Source organism: Manis pentadactyla, chromosome 8 (assembly GCF_030020395.1).
Source record: "Manis pentadactyla isolate mManPen7 chromosome 8, mManPen7.hap1, whole genome shotgun sequence".
Classification (NCBI taxonomy): domain Eukaryota; kingdom Metazoa; phylum Chordata; class Mammalia; order Pholidota; family Manidae; genus Manis; species Manis pentadactyla.
In genome coordinates this window covers 135,188,354-135,214,374 of record NC_080026.1, presented here as the reverse complement: position 1 = coordinate 135,214,374, position 26,021 = coordinate 135,188,354, and the positions used below count along the sequence as shown (strand labels likewise).

The 26,021-nt window shown below is 48.9% G+C and overlaps 1 protein-coding gene across 1 annotated transcript in view; it reads left to right on the top strand.

The window, feature by feature from the left end:
* C8H10orf90 (chromosome 8 C10orf90 homolog) overlaps positions 1-22,969 on the top strand; it is a 216,830-nt gene extending 193,861 nt beyond the window's left edge. Inside the window, exons 5-9 of the mRNA XM_036898997.2 lie at positions 2,277-2,467; positions 4,083-4,257; positions 16,581-16,644; positions 21,885-21,984; positions 22,072-22,969. Of these exons, the coding sequence (XP_036754892.2) occupies positions 2,277-2,467; positions 4,083-4,257; positions 16,581-16,644; positions 21,885-21,984; positions 22,072-22,110 (569 nt within the window). The 3' untranslated portion in view covers positions 22,111-22,969. The remainder of the gene's footprint in view (positions 1-2,276; positions 2,468-4,082; positions 4,258-16,580; positions 16,645-21,884; positions 21,985-22,071) is intronic.
* Positions 22,970-26,021: the final 3,052 nt, after the last annotated feature.

The window sequence follows — 26,021 nt, the reverse complement described above, 5'->3', positions numbered from 1 at the left end:
TTGGGGTACAGACGATTATGGTATCTGATAAAGAAGATTTCAGTTAGAACCCAAGTTAATCCCTCACTCTTCGTTCATTAATACATTTTAGAAGCATTTATTAAACACCTACTATGTGCTCCCTGCCCTCCAGGTGCTCACAGCCCGGGGCTGGAGGCCTTGGGATCGTAACTGTCTGTGCTGAGCTATGGGAAGCCGAGCAAGGCCCCTGATGCTCCCAGAAGCATCTGGACAGACCTTCCCTCATGACAAAATGATTCTGAGCAGAACCTGAAAGCTAATTAGAGGTTTGAAAGGCAGACCCCAAGGGTGCAGGGCACCGCGGACTTTGGGGAAAGCACACGAAGCCAAGAGCTGATGGAAAGCACGTGGCTGACTTGGGGTCTGGGAGAGCTGGGGAAGCCCAGGTGTGAGTCTGAGGTCGTGTGGGTCATGTTGGAAGGTCCTTAAACCCCCTCAGGGAGTTTGGACTGAGATGAGGCCAAGCCCTTGAGGCGGCAGAGAGCTAATTCGGCCTGCTCTGAGGGCGACCGTGCCGGACAGCGTGGAGGGCCGCTGTGGAGGGCCGGGCTGGGGGCGGAGACCCAGCCAGAGAGGAGCACAGACTGAGTCACCAGGGAGCAGAGGCCACCGTGGTGGAGATGGACACACCTCTGTCCTGAGCCTTGGGGAGGATGGGTGTGCCAGGACTGCCCATGGGGTCACATCTGGGATGGGGCAGACAGCCTGGTGTGGGGGACAGAGGGAACTGTCCCTGGATATGGGGTGGGCTCGGGTCACGGCAGCTGGGCTAGCGTACAGGTTCCCAGCTGGTGATGGAAGTGGTACAGGAAGGAAGGCATAGTCACGCCAGCTGCAGGGGCTGGGGGATGGGTGTCTGGGCCAGGCGGTTAGGCCTGAAGCAGGGATGGGAGGGCAGTGGGGAAGCCTCCAGAAAGAGCAGGGGCAGATGCTGAGGAAGAGGGAGAACGACGCTGGGACCTCTGAAGAGTGTGGGGCTGGTGGTGGGGCACCCACCGTGAAGTGGCCCCAGGACGCCTGTCCTGCCTACAGGCTCACAGGCCAGAGGGCACCCTGCTAGAGGTTGAGTGGAGAGAGAACAGCTGGTCCAGGCCAGGGAGGACCCAGGTATGAATGGTGGAGGTTAGATGGGGATTCGGATAAGGGATTCTCAGAACCAGAGAGGCGCATCCTGTGGCCAGCTGAGCCTCCTAACAGCCACCTCTATCCACTCCCAACAGAACTGGCTCATGCTGGGCACCTGGGCTGGCACTGGGGGGATGCGAGGTGACTAGGACATGGTCCAGCCCTGGAGGGAATTGCAGGCTCGTCGGGTTAAAACATCCTGTTCCAGGTCCACCTAGGAACTGACAGGGCTGGGTGTGCCCCATGGTGGGAACATAGAGCAGGCAGCCAGTCCGGGCTGGGGACACTTCCTGAAGGCCTGGGGCTCAGTCTGGAGGTCGGAGGTCATCAGGCAGAGGAATCAAAGGGGCTTCATGGTGATAAGGGAGCATGTGGGTGAGGAGACAGGAGGGCTGACAAGTTTCAGGAGTGGTGAGGCTGTGTCGGGGGGCAGTGCAGCAGGGAGCACAGGGTGACCGGCTGGGGAGCACGCCAGGACAGATGCAAAGTACAGCAAGCATACGTGTCCTGGCAGAGGAGCTGGTCAGTAAGTGTCAGAAAGTACGTATCCGTCCCTCCTTCCATACCCCAGAGTCTGCCTGCCGGGACGAGCGGCTGAGTCACTCATTTCCTGACGTTTTCCATAAAGGATTGTCAAAATGGCCTCAAAAAGAGGCCAAATCAGTGCTGAGAGACAGAGAATTCCAGTTATGAATGTAAAGCCAGTGGTAGTCTCTGGCAAGTTAAGGGGAGGGATAAATAATTGAGCACCATTCCTCCGTCTTACATCATTAGCGCAGCAAATGTAAGATCAATTAATACACTGTCCCCAAACAACCAAACTCTAACAATTGTATAGGACACATTTAATATGAAGCACAGAATAGAAAAGCTTTTCACTGTGAGCACAGGCGTGTTGCCAGAAGCCAGGGGGAATGCCTCGGTGGCAGAATCGGCCTGTGGTGAGGCTTGGCCACCTGAGAACTCCCTCCCTGTGGCCCCGGGGGCTGCGATGAGGCGTGAGCTCCTCGCCTAAGGGAGGCCCGCGAACTCACTGATGTTTCTGTTTCCAAGATTGTCTTCTGGTTTTGAGGAGCCAGGTGAAAACCCCTGGGTGCCCTCTAAATGGAATTCTTAATCTTCCCTCCTAGGAGAATACACATGCTCTGACTTGGTTGTAAAAATCAAAGAATGCAAGAGAAGGGAAGGCCCAAGCACGTCCAAGCCTAAGCCTGAGCCCGCAGCCCTGGAGCCGGCACCCGCCGCCGGGCCAGAGGCCCCCGCCCTGTCGGAGGACTGTTCGGAGCGCCAGCAAACACCTGCAAGTTCCTTGACCTTGCAGGTAAGGCCCTCTGTGCTTGCCAGCGTGAGTCCCACCATGGAGACCTTTCCTGGGGCGTGGGTGGGCACACGGCCTCACTTCCGCTCCTGGAGCCCTGACTCCCCTTCCTGGTGGGTGTGTGGCTCTGGGCAGGCCCCCCAACCTCTCTGGGCCTGCTTCCCCACATGAGTGATGGAGAAATGATGTCTGCTCCAGCAGGCTGGAATGAGGATCACATAATAACAGTGACAAGGACTGTGGCAAGGCATGTAGCATTGCTGGCGGGTGCCCAGGTCACTTCACAGGCATCAGTGCCTCCCGTCCTCGTGTGGCAGGAGCTGCCATAGCCCTGTCTAGGGCACTAAGCCTTTGAAAGATAAAGGAGGTTGCCTCAAATCACACCGCCATGAGTTCAAGAATGCTGACTCTGACCTGATTGTACAAGTAATATGTACATATTTTTTAAAGTTCAGAAATACATAGATGTGGAAATAGAAGGGCAAACGACTCAGAGAGCCCCTGCTAACAGTGCACCACATAGCCAGGCGCACCTCCTTGGAAGGTGTTTCCTACGCTGTAAACCTCCCCAGGTGTGGAGACGGCACCATTGGCCAGCTGTTGGCAGGAGACTCACGGTGCCCCAAAGCAGCCTGAGCCCCCAGCCTCAGGGCAGGCGGCTGAGGCAGCAGCCACCCCTGCGCCAGCTCTCCTGGCCTCAGTGACTTATGCAGGGCCTTGGGCTGGCGCCGTGGAGGCCACCTGGCTGAGCAGACTCCCTCCTTTCCTGGCACAGCTGCCAGGAGCATATCTGTGACAGATGGAGCCCAAGCCACCCTCCTCCTGGGAGCTCTGAGCTCCCAGGGGACTGGGAGAAGAAGAGGGCAGAGGAGCGAGTCTGCCACAGAGGCACCAAAGGCCTTTGCTGAGCACCTACCATGCGTGGGGCTGGGGGCAGGGCTGTGAGGGATGCAAGGTGGACGAGGCACAGCCCGTGCCCTCCAGGTGCTCACAGCCTATCGTGGTTGTAAACGTGTGGGAGTTGCTTGCATGAGGTGGTCCGTGAAGTACGGCGGTGTTCAGGCAGAGCAGGGAGACCTGACTGAAGTGGGGCTGGGGACCCCGACCTCTGTGGAGCCTGCAGGATCACTTTGCATAGGCAGAGGTACCCTGCCAAGGCTTTCTACCTGGGAGCAGCTGTCTCTGTTAGCCTCGGTTACTGTTTCTCCTAAAACATGCGTATTCCACGCTGGGTGGGTGACCCCGGTTTTCTTAGGGCCTCCAGCTTCATTCCTTCCACACCCGAGTCTCCTTGGAATATGGGGTTTAGGGCAGTCAGACTTTGAGCTGCTGGGAACGGTGGGGAGACTGGGGGAAGAAGTCGGCCTCCGCACTCACACCCTGGGGGTCGGTTACTAGTCACTCACACCCCATACGCCCTTGGGGCCGCCGGGCCGCTGGCAGGGGCCTGTGTCATCAGCAGCTCTTTTTAGGAGGTGGTGAAAGAACATCGTAGGCGCTCATGCACTGTGGCTTTTGGTCTGACTGACGGACTTTTGATCAGCTTCTTGACCAAATCAGATGGATAAGGTGCCTTTCTTTGTCACTTCTGTTAAAAATGCCATCTTTGCTCCATCAGGAAGCACTGGAAATCCATAAACCTCAGTTCATTTCTCGCTCGCGAGAGCGGCTGAAGAAGGTGGAACGTGCGGTCCAGCAGAGGAAAGCCCAGCGGAAGGAGTCCCTGGGGCCCAAGCAGAGCCTTCCGGCCCGGGCCAGCAAGAGGCGGTGCACCGTCCCCCATCCTCTCAGCGGTGAGCTGCAGATGGCTTGGGAGGGCTGGTCAGACTGGGGGCGGTGGGGTGGGGTCCTCGGGGACTCACCCGAGGGGATGCCAACGATGGCACTGACGTACACAGCACTCACGGTCACTCCGAGGATCCAAAACTCAGTGTCAGAAAGCCTGCTCTGGGGGCCGGCCCGTTCTGAGCGACTATATATGGGGCACCGAGTTCAGCAGAAACCACTTGGGTCACAAATTTACCATTAGAGCTGGAAAAGAAACCACACAACTGTAACAGCCAGGGTAGCAAGTTCAAATTCTTGGCTCCTAACAGATATTTGCAAGAGATCCCCTTTGCCCTTTATAGATTGCAAAACAGATCTCAGAGTGAGAGGTTGACTCCAGCTTGTCTGTATCAACATTCGTCATCTTGAAAGCCCTTTCCTGCCGTGAGCTCAGAGTGTGGATGGCCAGCTCTCCAAGCACCGTGAGGCCAGTGTCAGGCTGACCCTGTGAAGGGCAGCCCTCAGTCACTCATTAAGATGAGTTGTCAGGAACCTTCCCGGGCGGCACCGTGCTGGGAGCTGGGGATAGTGTGATGAGCAAGGCTGACCTTAGTCCTTTCTTCGTGGGGCTTATAAACAGATCATTAAACCAGCAAGAATAACAAGAAGAGAAGAGGGCAAAAATGCGGACATCAGAGCACATACTGATGGCCTGCCAACTCAAATCTTAAAATCTGGAGGCCTGGGGAAGCCTCAATTTTATTTCTTTGGATAGAGGGACAAGCTCTTTCTTCCTAGCAAAATGTTCTGGCCCCCAGGAGGTGAAATCATGGGTATAATTCTGAATCAAAGTTCTCTGGGGAAATAACTATGTTCAAATAAAATGCAGCTTAGCAAACATTACCAAGATCTTGCAGGGAGGCCTGGCAGGGAGGCCTGCAGGGAGGACCCGGTGGTGTAGCAGATTTCCCGTTAGCCTCCACGTTCCATAGGGAGGCTGTCTCCTTCCACCTGGAGTTGTCAGAGCTCTGCTGGGGGAGCTGTCTGAGATCCAGGGCAAGGGTGCCTCCTCCTTGTGGTGAAGGATTTGGCAAACACCTGCTGCTCCTCCCCAGGGACCCCTCCTAGGACGCTAAAAAAGGGAAATCAACAAAATGAATGTGCAAAGAAACTGTGTCCCCATTTGAACACCAGCATTTCAAGTTGATTGGCTGATAGAGGCTTGATTTGGGTGTGTTTTCCAGGGGGCTGTTTAATCTCTGGCTCAACAAGGAGCAGCCTGCGCTTAGGTGCAGAGACTTCTCAAGGTGCTGTGATGGACTGAACATCAGCCACAAGTGGGAGCCCCCACCGGGGACCTCGGGGTCTTCAGCCCTGGGGAGGGCTGCCTATGGCGTGTGAGCCACTTGGCCTCAACATTTTTAATGTTGATCAAAATGGTTATGTCAACAAATGTATTGTCAACATATACAAAACAATGCCACTTGAGAGTTCAACAGATTCCCCTACTCAAAAAATGGTGTCTGATTGGTTTCCTTTTCATCCAGATATGCTTATTTTGTGTAGGAAGAAATGGCATCCCAGAGGCACTCCCGGTTTGTTCTGTGGGGAGCTGGGTTCCTCCTTGCCCAGGCCAGGTCCCTTTGGCAGTGCCACACTGTAGGCCCGAGTGGTGCAGGGTACCATCTCGAATAGTGGAGGGGTGGTGCCCTGGTCGTTTGTGTTAGTTTCCCAGGGATGCTGTAAGAAATGACCCCAGATGGGTTGGGTAAGATAACAGAAACCTCTTCTCTCATAGTCTGGGGGCCAAAAGTCCAAAATCAAGGCGGCAGAGGATTGTTTTCTTCCAGAGGATCAGAGGGAAAATCCATCCCAGGCCTCTCTCCCGGCTTCTGGTGGCTTCTGGCACTGTCTGGCTTATAGAAGCATCATGCCTTCTCTGCTTCTGTCTCCACACAGCCTTCTCACCTCAGTCTGTGTGTCTCTTTGTCCAAACTTCCTCCTCTTATGAGGACAGCAGTCATTGGATTTGGGTCCACCTTAATCCAGTATGACCTCATTTTAACTTGCACACATCAGCAGAGACCCTATTTCCAAGTTAAGTCACAATCGCAAGTCTGGGTGGGTTGTGAGGACTTGAACATATCTTTTTGGGGAGACATAATTCTATCCATTACATCACCCGACTGTAGTGTTTCACCCAGAATAGCTGTCCTTACAAATTCACGTGCTTTTACATGGAAAGCCTAAAATTGTACATAATAGAGGGTGATAGCCCCAGGGAATAGTTGTAATAACAGAGGCACCTTTTTATTCCCCCAATTCTGAGACAGTCCTGGCAACTAGGATGCTGTCCCTGGGACTCCAGGGCTCAGATTTTATGGCCCTCTGCCCTTGCCTGTGGTATTTATGTGTTGATGAGAGCTTTACTCCCCTGTTTGTTTGTGTTAGGTCAGTTAAATCAGACAACTTCTGAAACCGGAGCCTGGTGGGGGCTCGGCCGAGTGAGAGGGAGTGTTGGAGGCCCCATTAAACAAGTCCACAGTACACATCTTGTCTTCAGCCTGTCTGCTGGCAAGATGATAAAAGTAAAAAGCAGATGTTTTTCTTACATGCTAAATTAGTTAATAAATCATATGCGTGAATGAGCTCTGGCTACAGTGTCAAGATGTCTGTTAGAAAGAAGGCTGGGGTTTGCTTTCTGAGCTGGGGTAGCTGCCTCCGATCAGGGCTGTGGGAGGTCTTGGCTTCGGAACAGACCTGAGAGGCTCAGGTGGGCACTCTGGCAGCTAACAAATGCCCACTTGGGCAGGAGCTGCCGGGAAGGTGAGCACCTGACCTGCAGAGGCGGTCACAGCCAGGGCCAGAGGCCAGGTCCGCTTCCTGTTAGCTAATGAATTCCAGGCAGTTTTTAAGGCTCAGGACAGGGATGCACATGAAAGTCTGTGTGAGTTAATCAGGCCCCTGTTTGCAGATGAGGATTTTCATGAACAATGAAGGCTACAGAGACCAGGCTGTAGTGCTATTACAGAGGGCCTGCTTCAGCCCCAGCCTGTCTTTACTATCTCATCATCTGTAGTTTGATTTCCCAAAGTGAATAAATGTGTAAGTTTCTTTCCTCCCCTGGAAGCCAGGTGGGCCACCTCTGCTTGGCTATAGCAGTGACGCAAGGCACTTCCTCATCCACCGCTCAGCAAACCTTTCTTAAGAGCCCACTGTGTGCCAGACACAGTCCCTGGTCTCATGGACACCCCTGCCTGCCCCCCTCCACCACCTTGTGGGGAAAGCATGCAGGCAAAGGGGTCTTCCTGGTCAGCCACCTCCCACCTTGAGGTCATCAAAGGCTCCTGATAGGGGAGACCCCAAAGCATATTAGGATGAGTAGAGGCTATGTGATGAATTGTGGTGCCGGCGGAAAAGAGGATGGCAGCGAGGATGCTCTAGAGGTGCTCTGCTCAGCCAGGACCGGACCTTAAAGTGGGGGTGTGGTACAGAACTGGGAGGGGCCAGAAATGAGCCCAAGGAAGCTGACAGCACTGTGTATGCTATTTCGGGTTTAACCTTGTTCTGAGGTCAAAAGCTGTGGCAGGGGTTGCTCCAGGCAAGATGTGGTAAAGGCGAGCCCAGGGCAGGGCAGGGGGATGCAGAACCATGCCAGGTGCCAGATGTTGTGGGTAGCAGGCTCACTGGGCATGTGACTGCAGCTATGCACTGAGAGGAGCCCAAGGAGGCTGGGCTTTGCTCTCAGTCCCTGAGGCTGCAGACTCTACAGACTGAGGGCCTCCTTCCCAGGTCAGGACTCTTCCAGATGGAGCCTTATCTGCCCTTCATCCTCTCTGCCCTGCAAAATCCTGCCCCACCTCACTAGCCCACCTGAAATCCAGTCTCTTCCTTAATCTCTTCCCCACCAAGGCTCTATCTTCTGCTTCCTATAATGCAACACCTGGGCTACTTGGTGTTGAGCACTTTACTCATTAGGAATCACTGCTGCAACCTGCACTCGATACTGCCTCCAGTCAGAAGCCTAGCAATGCTCAGACTCAGCCCAGGCTGCCTGACTTCTATCTTAGTTTTCCCCCTCTGCCTACCAGGGTCGACCTTGTGACTGCCCCAGGTTGACCCCTTAACCTGTGTAGAAAACCCATGACCAACATCCCCTTCTTCCAAGAAGCCCTCCCTGACTACTCCCCTGCCCTGTCCCTCCTCCACTGAGCATGCATGGCTCTGTAGCTCTCTAGATGCCCAACCCCCTTGCCTTCTTCACTTGGGGTTATTGCCAGAAAAATCTCCTTAGACTGTAAGTGCCCGTGGGTATATGCCACACCAAGTTACTCTGGGAAGCCCTGCTGCTTGTAGCAAAACAGATGGCATTAATCTGAATTGCATTATCCACACTTACCAAGGTGAGCCAAGTCAGACCATTCAAATCACGGACCAGTAGAGGAACGGAATTCTCCGGAAGGCACTGCAGAATTCCTTCTCCAGCAGATCTGCCTTCACTGATGACTCTTGGCTGGAGCAAGTATTAAAATTAATTTACATTCCCAGAGCATCTAGCTGGAGAAGTGACCCAGCAGATACGAGATGGCTGGGGAAGTCATCGCAGTAATAAAAACGAGCTTTTCATCGTCAGCTCGCTGAGCATTGGCCACATGATCCTTACTGTTGCCTGATCTGATCTCATGAATGTTTTTCCAAAAACATCTGAATAAATAGCTGGGGGTAGTTCTCCCATATTACTCACAAAAGCATTTTAAAATGTGCTTATCAGATAAAGTAAATTGTTAGTTCATCAGTCTGCAAGAAAATAAGAAGCATGATTTAGCTAAAAGACTATTTTCCTGACTCAAAGATATTTACATGGACACTCTTATTGGTGTCCTTCACAGACCAATGATAAAGGTTTTATGTTGTCTTTTTTTTTAAGAAACATGGGGGGAAAAGATCAATTTATGTCCATGGGTTAGAATTAGACCTAGAGAACAGTGTTATTTCTAATTAAAATAATGCAAAGTAAAAACATGGAATTGCAGAACAGTAAGGAAAGATGACTTTATGGGAGATTCCTTTTCCAGTTGCCTGGATTTTATTTTTGAAATTATTTATTCCATAATGCAGCTCAGTAATAAACCTTGCATGACACTAAGGATATAAATCTACTTGGCAGTGAGAGTGAAAGTTTATTCATCATCTATAAATCACCATATTTTGTGGTTCTCTAAAAAATGCTAGGAAACCCTAGAATTAGAGCAAACAGTGACTCTCATATCAACAGCCTTGTACAATATTTTGCTGGTTTATGGTGAAGTGTGTGATTTGAGCCATTGTTAAAGTTCCTTTCAATGAGTAATTTAAACCTGCCATTTAACACACATACACACACAGGTTTAAGCAAGTGTGGGGGAAGAACGCCAGGTTGTCTTTGTACCAGATTTTAAAATATATAGGTTGAATCCTATTCTATAACTACAAATAATAACTTTGAAAACTGAGAATTATAATTATTAATGTTCTGTAGTTCTCAGTTTTTTCTCCCCAATATCCTCAAGTCTATACTATCCAGAATGTACTGGGAAAAGCAGTCCCTTCAGATTCCTTTGAAAAGTGTTTTCTGTGCCTTATTCGCAGTACAATGCCCGATGGATGTTAAAGGCACTGGAAGTCCTGACCCAGTAAAGACTGCTTAAATTTGTTTAACCTTGTTTTCCCTTAATTTCTTTGACCTTGGGATGGTCTGATCTAATTCTTGAGAGTCCACTTTGGAAACATCACTCTAGGAATCTTTGCTCATAGGAACCATGCTTTACTAAAGAAACTCCAACTAGAGTTTTAATGTACTATTTCCCACAGAAATCTGGGACTGTGGGAAGAGGTCTTATGTTCATTACAGTATCCCTTTGGCCTAGTGATGCCAGGGGGCAAAGCCTGAGGGCCCTGGGACCTCTGGGCAGTGGGGTTTGGTACCGATTTCACAGGCAGCGGCTGGCTTCGCCACTGGTGGGCCCTGCCTCGACCTGTCTCCATGTGAGCTCCCCTGGCAGCCCTAACAGAGCCTCATGCTGGCACCCGGGACAAAATCTGTTGGAGGACAAGATGCCAGTCACAGTCCCTTTGGAAAGCATTTCACAAATGTCACAATGTCGAATAACTGGGGGTTGGAGGGAGGGCTTCTCCATGCCAGGAGCTGAGACAGGAAGCAGTGTGGCAGTGGGGCACCAGCGGCCCAGGGCAGCCGCGTGGCTTTATGGCCGAGGGAGGGCCTTGGACTGCTTTGTCCCTCGATGGATCTTTGAGGAGTAATCTGGCAGTGAGGAGAAATCTGAAGCTGTCTTTGGCTGCAGGTGGAGGTGAGTGGAGAGGAGCAGGCTGAGGAAGTATCAGAACAGAGCGAGTCCCCCCGCTCCCCAGGGCTCCTGTGCCATGCGGGGAGAGAGCGGGTCAGGCCCCAAGCAAAGGAGGGAGGACCCCAGGAGGGCGGGGAGGGAAAATGGGCTGTGACGGTGTTCGTGGGTCCCAGAGATAGAACGGGATTGAGCCAGGGGTTGCATTAAGACCCCATTTCTCTCCAAAAATGTTTTTCATGGGCGCGTTTGACTTGGGGACCTGGTTCCTCTAACCAGGGCCCCCGACGCTGTGGCCCCAGGGCTCGTCTGCTCACATGGCTGCGCTGCTCCTCCCATGATGATCTGTCCTTCATGGGCACATGCCCCTTTGCCCCGCCACCCCCTCCCAGAGGGGCAGACCCTTTCTCAAAGCCATCCTTTAGCTCTTTGCACCCTTTCTCTTCATGGAAGCCCCAAGATGGTGATCCTGGCCTAACTAGAGAATAAATCTCTGCAGGAGCTGAGCTCCCCTTGGAGAGAAGGATCCACTCTTTAATCAGGAGCCTCATCTGCCTTGTTTCTCAAACCGAATATGCAAAAACAAATGGCTGTCTCTGTAGACCCCTCGTTTTATTTTCATTTCTTAATTTTGTGTGCCTTCACCAGAAGGGTCCAAGAGCCTCGTTGCGTTTCCCAGCTGTGACCTCAGCATCTCTTATGTGTTGGGTGCTAACTGGCAAGAGCATCATTTGCATGTAAATGCCAGTCCTGAGCAGCTTCCATTACCTTCTAGGCCCCTGGAATACGCTGCCCACCCTGTGGAGCTGTCATTCCGGAGCAGGACTCCACAGAAGGCTAGAAGTGATTTTATAAAAATAAGAATGTTTATCCAGCCCAAGATTTTATCACAAGTGCAGGCAACCCACCTACGAGTCTTTTAACTCACGTTTGTACAGTATAATGTGCACCTTTAATTTTTGGTGGGCTAATTGCTCCAGGGTAAACCACCCCACTGTTGCCTACATCAACCAAATTTGAGGTTCTGCAGAGGTGAGCCGAGTAGGAATGATGTGTAAGTAACTGGATTTAACTCTTGAAAACTATGGTGTGATTACTCCAGTGGTAGGACAGTCAACTGCTTATTGGCTTTGAAACTGGCATAATGAATAGACTTGTGATCTTAGAAACACAGATATTGGGATCTTTTTTAGCAGAAAAATCCCCTAGAAACTTCCCCCACAAAAACACACCTCATTTCCATTCCTTTTGGGGGCTGTGGTCTTTAATAGAAGATTCTGGGAGATACAGACGCCAAGCCTGTATCTCCCAGAATCTTCTATTAAATACCCCAAACTGGCTTGTTGGCTCCTGGCTGAATTCTCTACAATAAGCATCTCTTGGTTTGGGTGTTGCTAAGATAAAGAAAACAAGCATCTGAAAGATTCTTCAAAGAGCTCAGGGTGACTGCAGAAAATAAGCTTCAAGAAGGGCATTGTGCTAATATATCCAGTGAGAGCTTGATTATTATTTAGTTACTTGTTCAACTGGGAAAATGAAGGTTTGCACAGATAAGGGCCACATGTGGAGGAGAGAGAGCCCCGTCCCATAAATAGCCAATCGCGCTGGCATCTGGCAGATCCATGCTGCCTCCCGGTGACACTGTCAGCTGTCTGAGTATTGAGGCCACCTGTCCCTGTATGCATGTGTGTTCACACACGTGTGAAGTGAGGGTTGGTATAAACACCCACATGTGTTTGTAGAGCGCAGTAGAGTGTCAGATTTCAGCTCAGCTGCTCCCTCAGAGCATCCTCAGAAGGACCCAATCTTGGTAGCTGACTTTGAAACAGGTAAGGGCTTAAGCATGTCTGGCCTTGTCAAATGAAATTAGCAACAGGCCCTGTAGCTTTGATCCAATAATGAGCCAGACACAGAGATTCGGGGTTAAAAAAATTTTTTTTTTTAATAAAAAAATAAAGGATTTTTCAGAAACATAGAATGGGCAATTTATCTTGGTAATTTTATTGAGAAAAAAAATGCCCCCATTTGAATGATAAGGGGAGGTGAAAGGACTGCAGTTCTCTTTCCTCTGTCTCCATGAATTAGAATACAGGAAGCTGCAGGGAAAATCCATAAAAGACCCGTAAGCAGGCTGAAAATCGTTCTTACCAGTTCACTTTAATTTTATACAGGCAGAATTTACAGTAAGAGGGAATTGATGCATGGGATTTCACTGGATCTTTGAACAAAGCACGTGCAGGGTGGTTTCCATCCACGCAACGAGGTCGCCAGCGGGTCCTGCTGTACGTGTCCTTGAGAACCATCCCTTGCTGCGGGCAGGTCCCTGTGTCCCTGCTGGGTTTCTGCGGCCATCGCCCTTCCCCTCAGCCTGCCTTCTGGGCCACTGTCAGGGGCAATGCTTTCTTTTCCAGGATTCAGCTCGGCTGTCCCCTGCTGTGGCCTCCCCAATCCCGCCCCTTCCCTGGAGGACTGACCTCGCCCCCACGAGCCCTCTCCCTGTGCAGACGTGGGTCCTGGCGCCTAAAGGCCTTTCTTGTTTGGCTTTAACCCTGGGCTTTGAAGCCTTGGTCTTATTTACCTTAGTGTCCCTACTGCAGAGTCTCAGAGAGGTAAAAAAATAGTTGTCAAATGGACTGTCACTCAAACCCAGAGCCTGGGAGCCGTTCCGGTTTCTCCCTCTCAGCCCCGCAGCTCCCTGTGTGTGTGCAGGGTAGATGGGTCTCGGTCTTCCTGCTTTTCAGCCGCGCCGAGCATGGCCATCTCTCACGTCCCAGGCTGCAATGGCCCAATCTGTCTTCCAGCCACTGTGGTTGCATCTCCACCCAGCTCATGTCTGGACGGCCACTGGCGTCATCTTCCACAGTACAAATCAGGTCTCCTGTTTAAAACCCCACGTGTCCTTCCATCTCTTGCTCTGATGGAAAACTCCTTAATAGACTGGCAGAGCTTCTTAAATGGGCTTGCAAAAGCCGACATTGATGTTTCCCAGTTCTGGTGTACATTAGAACCATCCAGAGATTCTAGGTCAGACCTCCAACACTCACGCATGGAATCGTGGCCGAACTCCCCAGGTGGCTGTAAAGTGTAACCCAGTGGGGAACCTCTGCTGTCCTTGATCTCACCTCGGTGACTGGCCTGACTTCTCTGGGTGCCTCCCTGCCCTTCCTCCCTCCCCCTGCACACCCAGGGAATTGTCATTCCCTCTACTGACCCCCTTCCCCAGATCCTCCCACGGCAGGCTCATCAGTGTTTATATGCCTCCTTCCCCAAGGGGGCTTCCTGACCTCCCCAGTTCCCCTTTGCCATATGGCCAAGTTTTGTTTTCTTCAGAGCACTTGCCTGAGATTCTCTAGCTGGTTTGTGAATTATCCGACTCTTCTCTTAGCAAATGAAGTCTCCTGGTAGCAGGTCTTATCTGTGCCTTTATTTTTGAGCATCCCCTGGTGACATAGCAGTGGCTCAATACATGTCAAAAAGGAAGGAGGGAGGATTATAAGATAAACAAATTTTGGATTGGTCTCTTGGGAAATGGATCAACCCTTGTCAGGCTTCCAAAATACGGATTTTGCAACCAGGAGCTGGTGGCCATGTTGTGGGGTTAAGAGCAGGTGTGGACACGGCTGGACTGATTTGGGCTGAAACCATCTCTTGCAAACCAGATCTCTGCCTTTTGATTTCCTCAACCCTAAAATGCAAACACTTACGAGCACATCACCAGGTCGGTGTGCAGGTCAAGGGAGACCATGTAAGGAAGTGCCCAGTACACACTAGCAGGACGATTGCAAATAACGATGTTAACCCCCAGGTGTGTCTCCTGCTCCCTCCCCCTGCCTTGATACTTGATCTTTCAAAGGGCTGAATGGGGTTCTGTTTATGCTAGTGAAGGGGGAGCTGTTGGCTCTACCTTATTTCGGACAGCGTCCTCGAGGGAGGTGGGACCTCCCTCCCCTCTCCTCTTCTCTCTTTCCTTCTGGCCAGAAGGCCCACACATCATCAGATGGTTTGGTGGTGGTACAGAAACTCACAGTCAGTAGGAAGGAAGAGCAACCGGTTCCCCAAGGTGTGGGCGGAGCCTACCCACCACAGGCAGGCTTGGGACACAGACCTGCTGGTTTGGGGCCTCACATGTGCTGGGCCCAGAACTTCTGCTGAGGCACAGCAGGCTGAGAAGAGTTCAGAAAACAGTGGAGATGCCAAATAGCTCACATTTGGAAATAACACCAAAGCTTCATTGTGGTATCAGGTGCTCTAAAGAAACAAACTAGAAGAACCCCAAAACTAATTTCCCAGAGCAGACCATATGCAATTGCATCAAGATTATAAAAGTGTTACAAATGGTATTTGGAATGTTTTTATCTCCTAGGAACAACATCTGTCGGCCTGCACTGGCCTCCACCTAATCTTGAGTAGCTCCTGGATCAGAGTGGTGATCCGGACTTGGGTCTAATTCTTTGTATAAGCTTCCTTCTCTCTGCCTGAGTGGGAGTCTTCAAACAGTAACGGAACTTCTTGACCAAGTCAGGACTGCCTTCAGGTGACACCCCATTTCTTTGGGAATGTCGTTAGGGTTTTCCTGAGGCCCTGGGCTCTGGCCTGGCCCAGGCTGGGGTGAGGTCCAAGGCTGGGCACTGGGAGGCACTTGGCAGATGCGTCTTCATGGCGATGTTGACCACCCCTTGCGCTCATGGCCCATCACCTTTCCCAGCACCAGGGACACTTTCTCTTAAGTGGGAAAATTCTGTTTTCTTTCTCCTCTCTCCTATTTCTCCTTTGAACTTTGCTTTGAAGTCATGGTGCCCTTTTTTCCCTTTATGTTTAAAAAACCAGACAGAATACAAGCTCAGCTATTGTGTTGTTTCCTTATTGTAAATCAGTAGCTGCGCTGTATTTCTCCAGACGGGAAGAGACTTCTTAGTGTTCCTGTCTTTATCCTGCCTTGTATATTCCTGGAAAACTCTGCATATTCTCAGGCCTAAGAAGTCTTGAGTGGCTCCACTGGAGTGTTGAGCATAGGGAGCAAGCCCAGGTGTGACAATAAATAGAACCACGCCGGGGTCCTGCCTAGGAGTTGCTTGGATCACCCGGCTCGGCTTAGCCAGGGTGCCGAGTCGCCTCTCTGCTTCTGCTGAGTGAGGCAGCAGGGCTGGTTACCTTCCAGGTGCTCCAGCCAGTGTGGCTGCTGCTCAGATACGCCCCAGGTGACAAGACTCCCAGGAGCATTTGGATGCCAGACTCTTGGCTAATCTCTAGTGTTGAGAGCCTCAAGGGAATTTCAGAGTTATTGCAAAGGGTGTACACCTTTTGAAAAAATACCATGTTTAAGTGTGCCATCTGTAAATGTCATGATTAGTAATACGCATTTGCATCAAAAAGCATTCCAGGCTCATAGTGATTTTTAGCCATTGTGTAGTTTCTCAAAGGACACTAGACAGATGTTATTATTATGTCATCCATTACATTTCCTGTCACTGCAAAAGGGACAGTCCTTCCATCAGAGTGCGCACACAGGCTGAGCATCCTTGATGGAGGGCTCTGGTTGTGAGTGAAAGTGCCAGCTCTCAAAAGGCTCTAGCAATAGCTGGGAGGTTTCCTTATCCTTAGGGGCACCAAAACTCTAGTGTGGGGATTTTTTTGTTGGTGGGATGACCTCACATCCAGGGCTCTGCTCCCAGGGCAACACTGAAGCACATTTTAGAGTCACCCTGGCATGGCCCCCAGCAATCATAACTCCCTATTGCTAAATGAAGCTTGCAAAGGAGTCACTGTCAGATGCTAACCTTGCACTTCATGCTCATATTTAACTATCATCAAGACCAGATTATTGGTTGTTGAATTCACTACCACCCTTTATGGTGTATGAGTGTCTACTGAGTCCTGCAGCCTTTGTACAGGTTGGCACTAAGATTAAGGATTCAAACTGAGTGTGTAGTTAAGTGCACCATAATGTTTCTTTAGACAAGCATGATATCTGTACCTTCTGAAATTAATCCTCTTTTCATATTTTCCAGATAACTTGTTCAAACCCAAGGAAAGGTACATTTCAGAGAAGGAGATGCACATGCGATCTAAAAGGTACTGGCTATTGTGTGGGGTTGAGAGGAGGGAGCAAGTGGGGATCGGGGTGGCTTGGGGGCCCCAGTGCTGTCAGGAGGGCCACTGCTTCTTGGCTTCTGAGGTCTGAATGGCTGTGAATTTGAGAAGCTGGCTAAAAGAGGAGCAGCAGTCCAGTTGTGCCTCTTCATGTTAATGCCATTCTTGGAAAACCTTAGGAAAGTGGTGGGTCTTGGATTCTGACCTGATCCAGTAATTGGTCTCTAAGAGATCCCCAGACTCATAACGGGAATACTGTATATTCCCATCACCACCCGGGCTGGTGTCACTGTGCACCTTGGAAGCTAATTTTATGAGGGGGAGAGAAGCTGTTTCTCCCAGGGGTCTCGACAGTGGCAGGGCCTGCAGGAAAGGACTGACCTTGGATGCTGATGGTGTGTGGGAGTTGGCAAAGCCTCAGAGGGCCATAGGCTGGCCTTCCTGGCACTCCAACCCTGGTGGGCTTGGCAGCCTTGCTACCAGCAAACTCTTCCCTGCTCTGCTTGGCCAATTGCTGTTCCAGACTTCCCCTATTTCTCACCAACCTGATGCACACAAAGGCTGCCATTCTTCCCAAGCCCTGGCCTTCTGACCAAAATGCAGTAACTCAGCACTATTGGCCAAGCTCATGCAAGGAAAATGTCATTAGTTTAAAATAAAGTATGTAGCACTGGGAGCGATTATAACAATTAAACCCAACTGATAGTGCACTTAGAGAAACTATTGCGATGGGAAGGACATGAGTCTCCCCACTCCTGGCACAGAATGTCTCCTTTTACGACGATTATATTGTTTACTTGGTAATTAGCCAACTTTGATCACCTGGGGGGAATACTCGGAAAATAAAAAGTGCAAGTGAGCAGAAGGGGACCATCCGATCAGGACCCGAGTCAGGGCCTTCTAACTGGGGTTTTAAAGGGCCACTGGGATTTAAGACTTGCTATTTCAGAAGTGTGAAGTGCTGTACACCTCATGCCGAAAGTATTCCATTTTCAGTTTAGTGAAAAAATTCAGCCAAATCTCCCAGTCCCCCAACCCAAAGCCACTATTATGGAGGCTTGCAATGAACAGATCTTGAAGCAGCATTTGTGGACAGAATATCCCCCTGTTATTTTACTGAAGAAGAAACTGAAGCTCAGCGAGGGCCCCCGAGCCAAGCGTGGCTGCACCCAGGGCACCGGCTCCCCCAGCCTGAAGCCGGGTCTCCCCCGGTGGAGTCAGCAGTTGGGTTCTCTCTCTGCTCTGTGGGCTCTGCCCCGGGCGGGCCCTGAGCCTGGCTCTCAGACCTCACTGGTCCGCGGAATCACACTGTAACTTTCTTTTCTTTTGTAGTCTTTGTTATTAATTATGATGTTAAATTACATTTACATTTCAAAAACTCAGAGAATGGAGATAAAGCTAAAGTCCTTCATGGCCAACTATCCCCACTCCTACCCCACTTCTCTGCCCAGCCCCACCTCTGGAGACATCCACAATTATCCACCTCCCGTGTATCCTTCCGGGCCTTTCTCTCTGCTCAAAAATAGATTTTCATTTGTACATATACAATGATCTAAATTTAAATCATAAATGGCATCATACTATGTATTTCCTTTCTGTGGCTTGCTTTTTTCACTTCATGTCTGTGAGGTCTTTATGTCAGAAATAGATGATTTTCCTCATTGGTTTTGACTACCTGTAGAGGGGTCCATTGTATTTCAGAAAAAGAAAATACTGCATCAGATGATCCAGGGATGAAACCTAGGAACTTTTTTTATTATTAATTAGTTAATTAATTATGTTATCATTAATCTACAATTACATGAAGAACATTATGTTTACTAGACTCCCCCCTTCACCAAGTCCCCCCCACAAACCCCTTCATAGTCACTGTCCATCAGCGTAGTAAGATGCTGTAGACTCACTACTTGTCTTCTCTGGGTTGCACAACCCTCCCTATGCCCCCTCCACACTATACATGCTAATCGTAATGCCCCCTTTCTTCTTCCCTGCCCTTACCCCCCTTCCCTCCCATCCTCCCTAGTCCCTTTCCCTTTGGTAACTGTTAGTCCATTCTTGGGTTCTGTGATTCTGCTGCTGTTTTGTTCCTTCAGTTTTTCTTTGTTCTTATACTCCACAGATGAGTGAAATCATTTGGTACTTGTCTTTCTCCCCCTGGCTTATTTCACTGAGCATAATACCCTCTAGCTCCATCCATGTTGTTGCAAATGGTAGGATATGTTTTCTTCTTATGGCTGAATAATATTCCATTGTGTGTATGTACCACATCTTCTTTATCCATTCATCTACTGATGGACACTTAGGTTGCTTCCATTTCTTGGCTATTGTAATAGTGCAGCGATAAACATAGGGGTGCATCTGTCTTTATCAAACTGGGCTTTTGCCTTCTTAGGGTAAATTCCTAGAAGTGGAATTTCTGGGTCAAATGGTATTTCTATTTTGAGCTTTTTGAGGAACCTCCATACTGATTTCCACAATGGTTGAACTAATTTACATTCCCACCAGCAGTGTAGGAGGGTTCCCCTTTCTCCACATCCTTGCCAACATTTGTTGTTTGTCTTTTAGATGGTGGCGATCCTTACTGGTGTGAGGTGATATCTCATTGTGGTTTTAATTTGCATTTCTGTGATGACTAGTGATGTGGAGCATCTTTTCATGTGTCTGTTGGCCATCTGAATTTCTTCTTTGGAGAAGTGTCTGTTCAGCTCCTCTGCCCATTTTTTAATTGGATTATTTGATTTTTGTTTGTTGAGGTGCATGAGCTCTTTATATATTTTGGATGTCAACCCTTTATTGGATCTGTCATTTATGAATATATTCTCCCATACTGTAGGGTACCTTTTTGTTCTATTGATGGCGTCCTTTGCTGTACAGAAGCTTTTCAGCTTAATATTGTCCCACTTGTTCATTTTTGCTTTTGTTTCCCTTGCCTGGGGAGATATGTTCATGAAGAAGTCACTCATGTTTATGTCCAAGAGATTTTTGCCTACGTTTCTTTCTAAGAGTTTTATGGTTTCATGACTTACATTCAGGTCTTTGATCCATTTCAAATTTACTTTTGTGTATGGGGTTAGACAGTGATCCAGTTTCATTCTCTTACATGTAGCTGTCCAGTTTTGCCAACACCATCTGTTGAAGAGACTGTTATTTCCCCATTGCATGTCCATGGCTCCTTTATCGCATATTAATTGAGCATATATGTCTGGGTTAATGTCTTCAGTCTCTATTCTGTTCCATTGGTCTGTGGCTCTGTTCTTGTGCCAGTACCAAATCGTCTTGATTACTATGACTTTGTAGTAGAATTTGAAGTTGGGGAGCGAGATCCCCCCACTTTATTCTTCCTTCTCAGGATTGCTTTGGCTATTCGGGGTCTTTGGTGTTTCCATATGAATTTTTGAACTATTTGTTCTAGTTCATTGAAGAATGTTGCTGGTAGTTTGATAGGGATTGCATCAAATCTGTATATTGCTTTGGGCAGGATGGCCATTTTGACGATATTAATTCTTCCTAGCCAGGAGCATGGGATGAGTTTCCATTTGTTAGTGACCTCTGTAATTTCTCTTAAGAGTGTCTTATAGTTTTCTTATAGGTCTTTTACTTCCTTGGTTAGGTTTATTCCTAGGTATTTTATTCTATTTGATGCAATTGTGAGTAGAATTGTTTTCCTGATTTCTCTTTCTATTAGTTCTAGTGTTTCTGTTAGTTCTATATAGTTTCTATTAGTTCATTGTTAGATTGTGTTCTAACATTGTTAGTGTACAGGAAAGCCATAGATTTCTGTGTGTTAATTTTGTATCCTGCAACTTTGCTATATTCCGATATCAGTTCTAGTAGTTTTGGAGTGGAGTCTTTAGGGTTTTTTATGTACAATATCATATCATCTGCAAATAGTGACAAAAACCTAGGAACTTTTATCTTAAACTTCCCAAATGATTCAGATGGTCAGTATCAGGAAGATGGGTCTCTGTGGATCTGAAGAGGTTTCCACTGTGGGGCTTAGGGACATTCAGCTTTCCTACTGGTTCCTGACAATCTTCCCCTGGGTTCTTTCTAGAATAGCTCCTGGATGTGGCAACCGTGTGTTCGTTTATTCATTCAAACCACGTCAATATCCACAGTGTGCCAGGCACTGTGCCTGGCCCAGCATTTCCTGGGCCATGGTATGCTACATAGATGGAGGAAAGTCAGGTCAAGCAGACCGAGGGGCACATCCCAGCTCCCCACTAGCCAGCCGAGGGACTTCACACCAGTCTCCTGACCACACTGGGGCTGGGGTTCCTTGTTCATACGACAGCAGGACACTATATACTCTTCCAGCTGTTGTGGGAAATCAGTGAGAAAACTCATGTCAGGTGATTATCCTTGAGCTGGATAACCAAGATAATATCACCTGCTAATTTTGTCATCAATATTTTTATACTTTGAAATTATTATTTTAACAGTGGAAACCTGTTAAACAAATTTTGTCTGGCTTTTAAAACATGAGAGGAAATGAAAAAGAGATGGTTAGCTGAGTGCCACATATATAGCAGCCCAAAAGCCCAGCATGCAGCCCCTCCCTGTGTCTGTGGATTTGAGCAGAAATACTGTTTGGCATCGGTACATGGAGAGTTTCTGTTAGGAGGTCGGAAAGAAGGTCGCTTGGACCCTCCTTGTACCTTGGAAACTCCTAATTTTATATGAGGATAAGAATGTAATACTCGTGCCCGAGATGTATTTGGAAACAGCTTAATTAGGTTGACTAGAGATTAAGAGGTAAACAGAGACATGTGTGTGTGTTATTCCAAATCCATTTACTTGCTACTCCTTCTCTAAGTCACAGTAAAGCAAAAATTGACCGGCACAAAGGTATCTGGGGCAAATTTACACACTCAAGAGTAGCAAAGCAGCGGGTCTGGAATCTCTCCTTTTACAAGCAAGCAGTTAATTCTCATAGAGAATGGAGGGACAAGCAAAGTGACTTCCACATACACAACGGGTCTCTCCTGCTTCGCCCTGGGTGGTCCGCTGCCTGTCGCACTGTTGTCCCTGCCCGGCGGCCCTGTTCCTGAGACTGACAGGAAAGCCCGTGGCCTGCGCGGCTCACAGGCCCGAGGGGCCCACGTGCGTGGAGCCGGTCGTCTCTTAGAAGTGAAAGAGCCTGCTGACAAGACAGGGCGCAGATCCCCGACAGGCACACGTTGTCTTGCCACCATTCAAAATGCTTTCTGAATGTGTTTCAGAATCTATAATAACTTGCCGGAAGTCAAAAAGAAGAAAGAAGAACAAAGGAAAAGGGTGATCTTACAGAGTAACAGGCTCCGGGCGGAAGTCTTCAAAAAGGTAACGTCCCGGCGGCCGGCAGGTGCTGCGTGGGAGTGGCGCACAGGTGCTGACTCAACCTGACGTCTTTGTCTCCTGCTTCCGTAGCAATTACTGGACCAGCTCCTTCAAAGGAACGCAGTCTGACCACAGGCTGCCCTCCTGACCCGCCGCCTGGACCTGGCACGACTTCAAACGCTGGAGAAGCCATTAAACTTAGCATCATCTTCATCATGCAAAACACCGATTTTACTTCTGATTTTGATTTTTTTTTTTTTTCATAAAGGAAAGCATAGCTTCCTGAATTGCTGACCCAAATCAGGCAGAAACAATAACCCTCGAGGACATGGGCCAGCAGGCTGCTGGGGGAAAGCTACCTGACACACAGTCCCTTCAGGATTTTTTTCCTTCTCACCTATACCTTTTGCTTCTCATATTTTCCCCCCTTTCATTTCCACCCAGGCAGAAATGCCTAAGATCCCTGGGGGTTATTATTATTATTTTTCTTTTCATTAAATCTGGAACCTACATCCATCACCTTTTAAATACCACTCCCAATTTCTGTGGTTCTGCCAACTCCAAACTTCAGGCCATCACACGGTATGTTAAAACCCTCTGGACGCGTGCACCATCTAATGTAAGAAGACTGGGAAAAAGTAGGTGCTTGGCCAGAGATGGAGCGGGTCTGTGCCTCCCCCATCCAAGGAGTCAGGGCAGCCCTCATGGCTGCCACCCACTCAGAACCTTTCTTCACTCAGCAAAAGACTATTTCCATGGAAGTGATGAGGGCAGAGTTAGTGAGAAAACAGAGTAGGTAACTTCAGTATTTTCTGCAAACGCCCACTCCCCCAGAAAGAGGTGTGTTGCCAAGACTGTCCCAAAGGCTCCAGCTCTGCCATGTGTCCTTCCAAACATACAGTGTCCATTTCTTATAAATGTGTGTTTGGGGAGTTAAGAACCAACTAGTGGAAATATTTACCAAAATGGAAATAAATGCGATCATCATGAAAAAGTATTCCCCTGTTATGTATTCTGTGTTCTGAACTGAGCAGTCATTGCAGGTGATGCTTGGGGAGAAGTGCCCCAAGGCCCCAGGGCCTCTGACCAGCCTGCTGCCTTCTTGCACCCCAGCCCCCAGGCGAGGAGCCTGTTCTTCCTGACGCCTGGGTGGAAGGTTGTCCCCAGAGGGCTGGCCCAGGAGAGTGACATTTCAGCTGCCCAGCTTGGGGGCTGTGTCCTTAGGCAACGGTGTCAGTCTGGATCCAACCAGAGAGGAACCACATAGGAACCTGAATGAGGAAGTTTAATGTGTGTAATTGTTAACCATGACAGGATTGGAGGAATGAGGGATTGGCTGGGTGGAAGTAGAGAGAATTCAAAAGGACACCGGTGGGAATTGCAGATGAAAGGAGAGAACATCCCCTCCTGCCCGGGGCTGATATCGAGATGCTGTTGAAGAGGAGTGGGTGTGACCCAGCAGTGACAGAAGTTTCCTGGTACCATGCTGGTAAATGCTCCTTCTGGAACTTGCTGGAAGTCTGTTTTCTAGGATGCATGCGGAGCTGTCTCATCTGCTATAGCACCACTCGAGGGAGGGTGCTGGGGACGCAGCTGGCCTCCAGGCGCTGCCTGACCTGCAGGATCCAGGCCTGGAGATGCTGCCCCTGTCCCTGGAGTCAGATGACAAATGTCCCGATTTTCTTCTGTGATGTCTCTCTGGCACTCTTTACTAACAAAGTTGAGCATTGTGCCCAAGAGCAAAGGGAACACAGTTAAAGGGCTTGGACTATTTTAACAGAACAGAGAAAAAGGGTGTGTTTGGAGGTGAGAGATAATAAAACCCCAAACTGGCCCCCAAGTTATTTAACCTTGCCTTGGGCCCCCCTCACAGAATGGAGATAATGGTAATGCTTCCTTCGTAGAGTTGTTATAGGAATAGAGTAAGTCAGTGTGGGTTGAATGCTTAAAAGAATACCTGGCCCAAAGCAAACAACATGGGTGTCTCCTGTCGCACTGGATGGAGCACAAGGGAAGCAAGAGGGTTCCAGGGAGCTCTGAGCACTGGGGCCATGAGCACCCCACCTTCATCATCCCTCAGCATGGCACTGAGATGTGCCAAAAAGACTGTTGACCTCATGGGTGTGGCGACAGCAAAAATCAGTTGTACAAACAGGATGCCTCACCAACTTATTTTGTTTTTTCTTAAGTTCTTTCACTCATAGAAGCAATTTCAACAGCACGGTTTATACTTGTCCTTAAGATTGATTCTGGCTTTCTTGAGCTTATTAAGTTGCTTCCAAGATAGTACACTAAATTTCTATTTCTATTTTTAATGCTTCTTAAAATAAACAATTTTAATCCATGATATTTGCTCAGGACACTCTTTCTTAGGTAAACATCCTGCCATACTTTTCCTTGTTTTCTTTAATATCATCAGAGAGTCTCGAAAGCTTTTCCTAACCAATCATTTAAATTCAGGGCCCAACCACTTCTAGATTGTTCTATGACACTTTCCGGAAGGGGATTTATGTCACCAAACACCTAAATATCTCAGGATGCCTTCATGGAACCAACTTTCAAAATGCCCATGAAGAGCAAAAGTGCCCTTTGCAAATATGATGCCTCATCTCAAAATCTAGAGAATAAATAAAAACCACCTTGAGGTTAAATGCCATTGAATAATGTGTTTCCGAGGACAGTTCTTAATCAAGGTGCCTGAGGTGCAGTGCCGGGTAGGAATGTGGGATGTCTGGCTTGAGCTCTCTGTCCTCTGGACAGCCAGCTCAGGACGAGGCTGTAAATTAAATTTTTGGATTCTGCCAAACTGGTTTCCCCCCCATTGTTGTTTGCAGTTGTTTGTTTTATAAAGCTGATGAGTGAATTTCAGGTACCCACTGCTTTTTTTTTCTGTTATAATTAGGTTATAACAGAAATCCAATAGTGTTATAATAAATTTAGAAGTACAAGCTTGAATCATAACAGCCATCCCTCATATTTCTCTCAGGACTCAGTTCCCCAGTTGCTGGATTCTCTTATTAAAATCAGACTTCAGGAAAGACTTTTAGGATGTTGAAATTCTAAGTAGCATTTACTGTTGTACCTTGAATAATCAAATTCTGTCCCGGAGCTGATTTCTTTACACCTGAGAGTGTGTGGGTTCCAACATGGCCCAGTTCTTCAATGATTCAGCAAGCAGCAGGACTTACAGAGCTGAGGCTGAGACTCACCAGCTCAGACCAAGCAATGCTTGGAATAACTGGAGCTGGACAGGCGGTAACAGCGGCAGGCTGTCTTCCCGTGGGCTCCGTGACTTCATGTCGAAGGAGGAATCCCTGTTTTGGTATCTGTCCTCTCTGCCAGCTGGTAATGGAATGAATAATGGAAAAGCAGTTGCGTTGGCTTTTTCAGCCAGGGTCCACTGCCAACCGAACTTCCTGGAAGCAGCGCGCCCCTGAGTGAGTCAGCAAATGCTTGCTCAGACGAAGCGAGGCTCTGTGGAAGAACTGTTTGTGAAGCGACCAGTCGCTGAGCAGTGGTTGACCATCCCATTCCTTATGAGGTTCCCCCTTTTCAACACTTGCATAAAAAGTGCTGGACTTGGTCTCTGACTCAGATGACCAACAGTCTGAGAATGAGGCTAGACAGGATGCTGTGGCCCCCAACAGGAGGGGACATGAGTGTCCTGGGTTAAGGAAGTCACGTGACAGAGTGACAGAAACGTGACTCCCTGAGGGTCTGCGTGAGAGCCTTGGTGTGCACATCAGAGCCCAGGAATGCTGTGTGAAGTGGGTAAATGAGTCCGTCAGCAGAAGGTTCCATGCTGCAGAGCCCCCCACCTGTGCTTTCATCAGTACCTGATAATGACCTTGGAATGCCTAGGAAATAGAAACCTTTTGGAGTTGGCTGTCACTGAGCTGATCCGCCCACCCCAGGACGGGGACGCTCTGGAAGCCACCCCAGCCTTCTGTCGGCTGTCCCACGCTGACAGGACGTCTTCCCGCTTAGATATTCTTTCCACATGGAACCTACAACACCTTTGGCAAGGCTCCCCTACAATC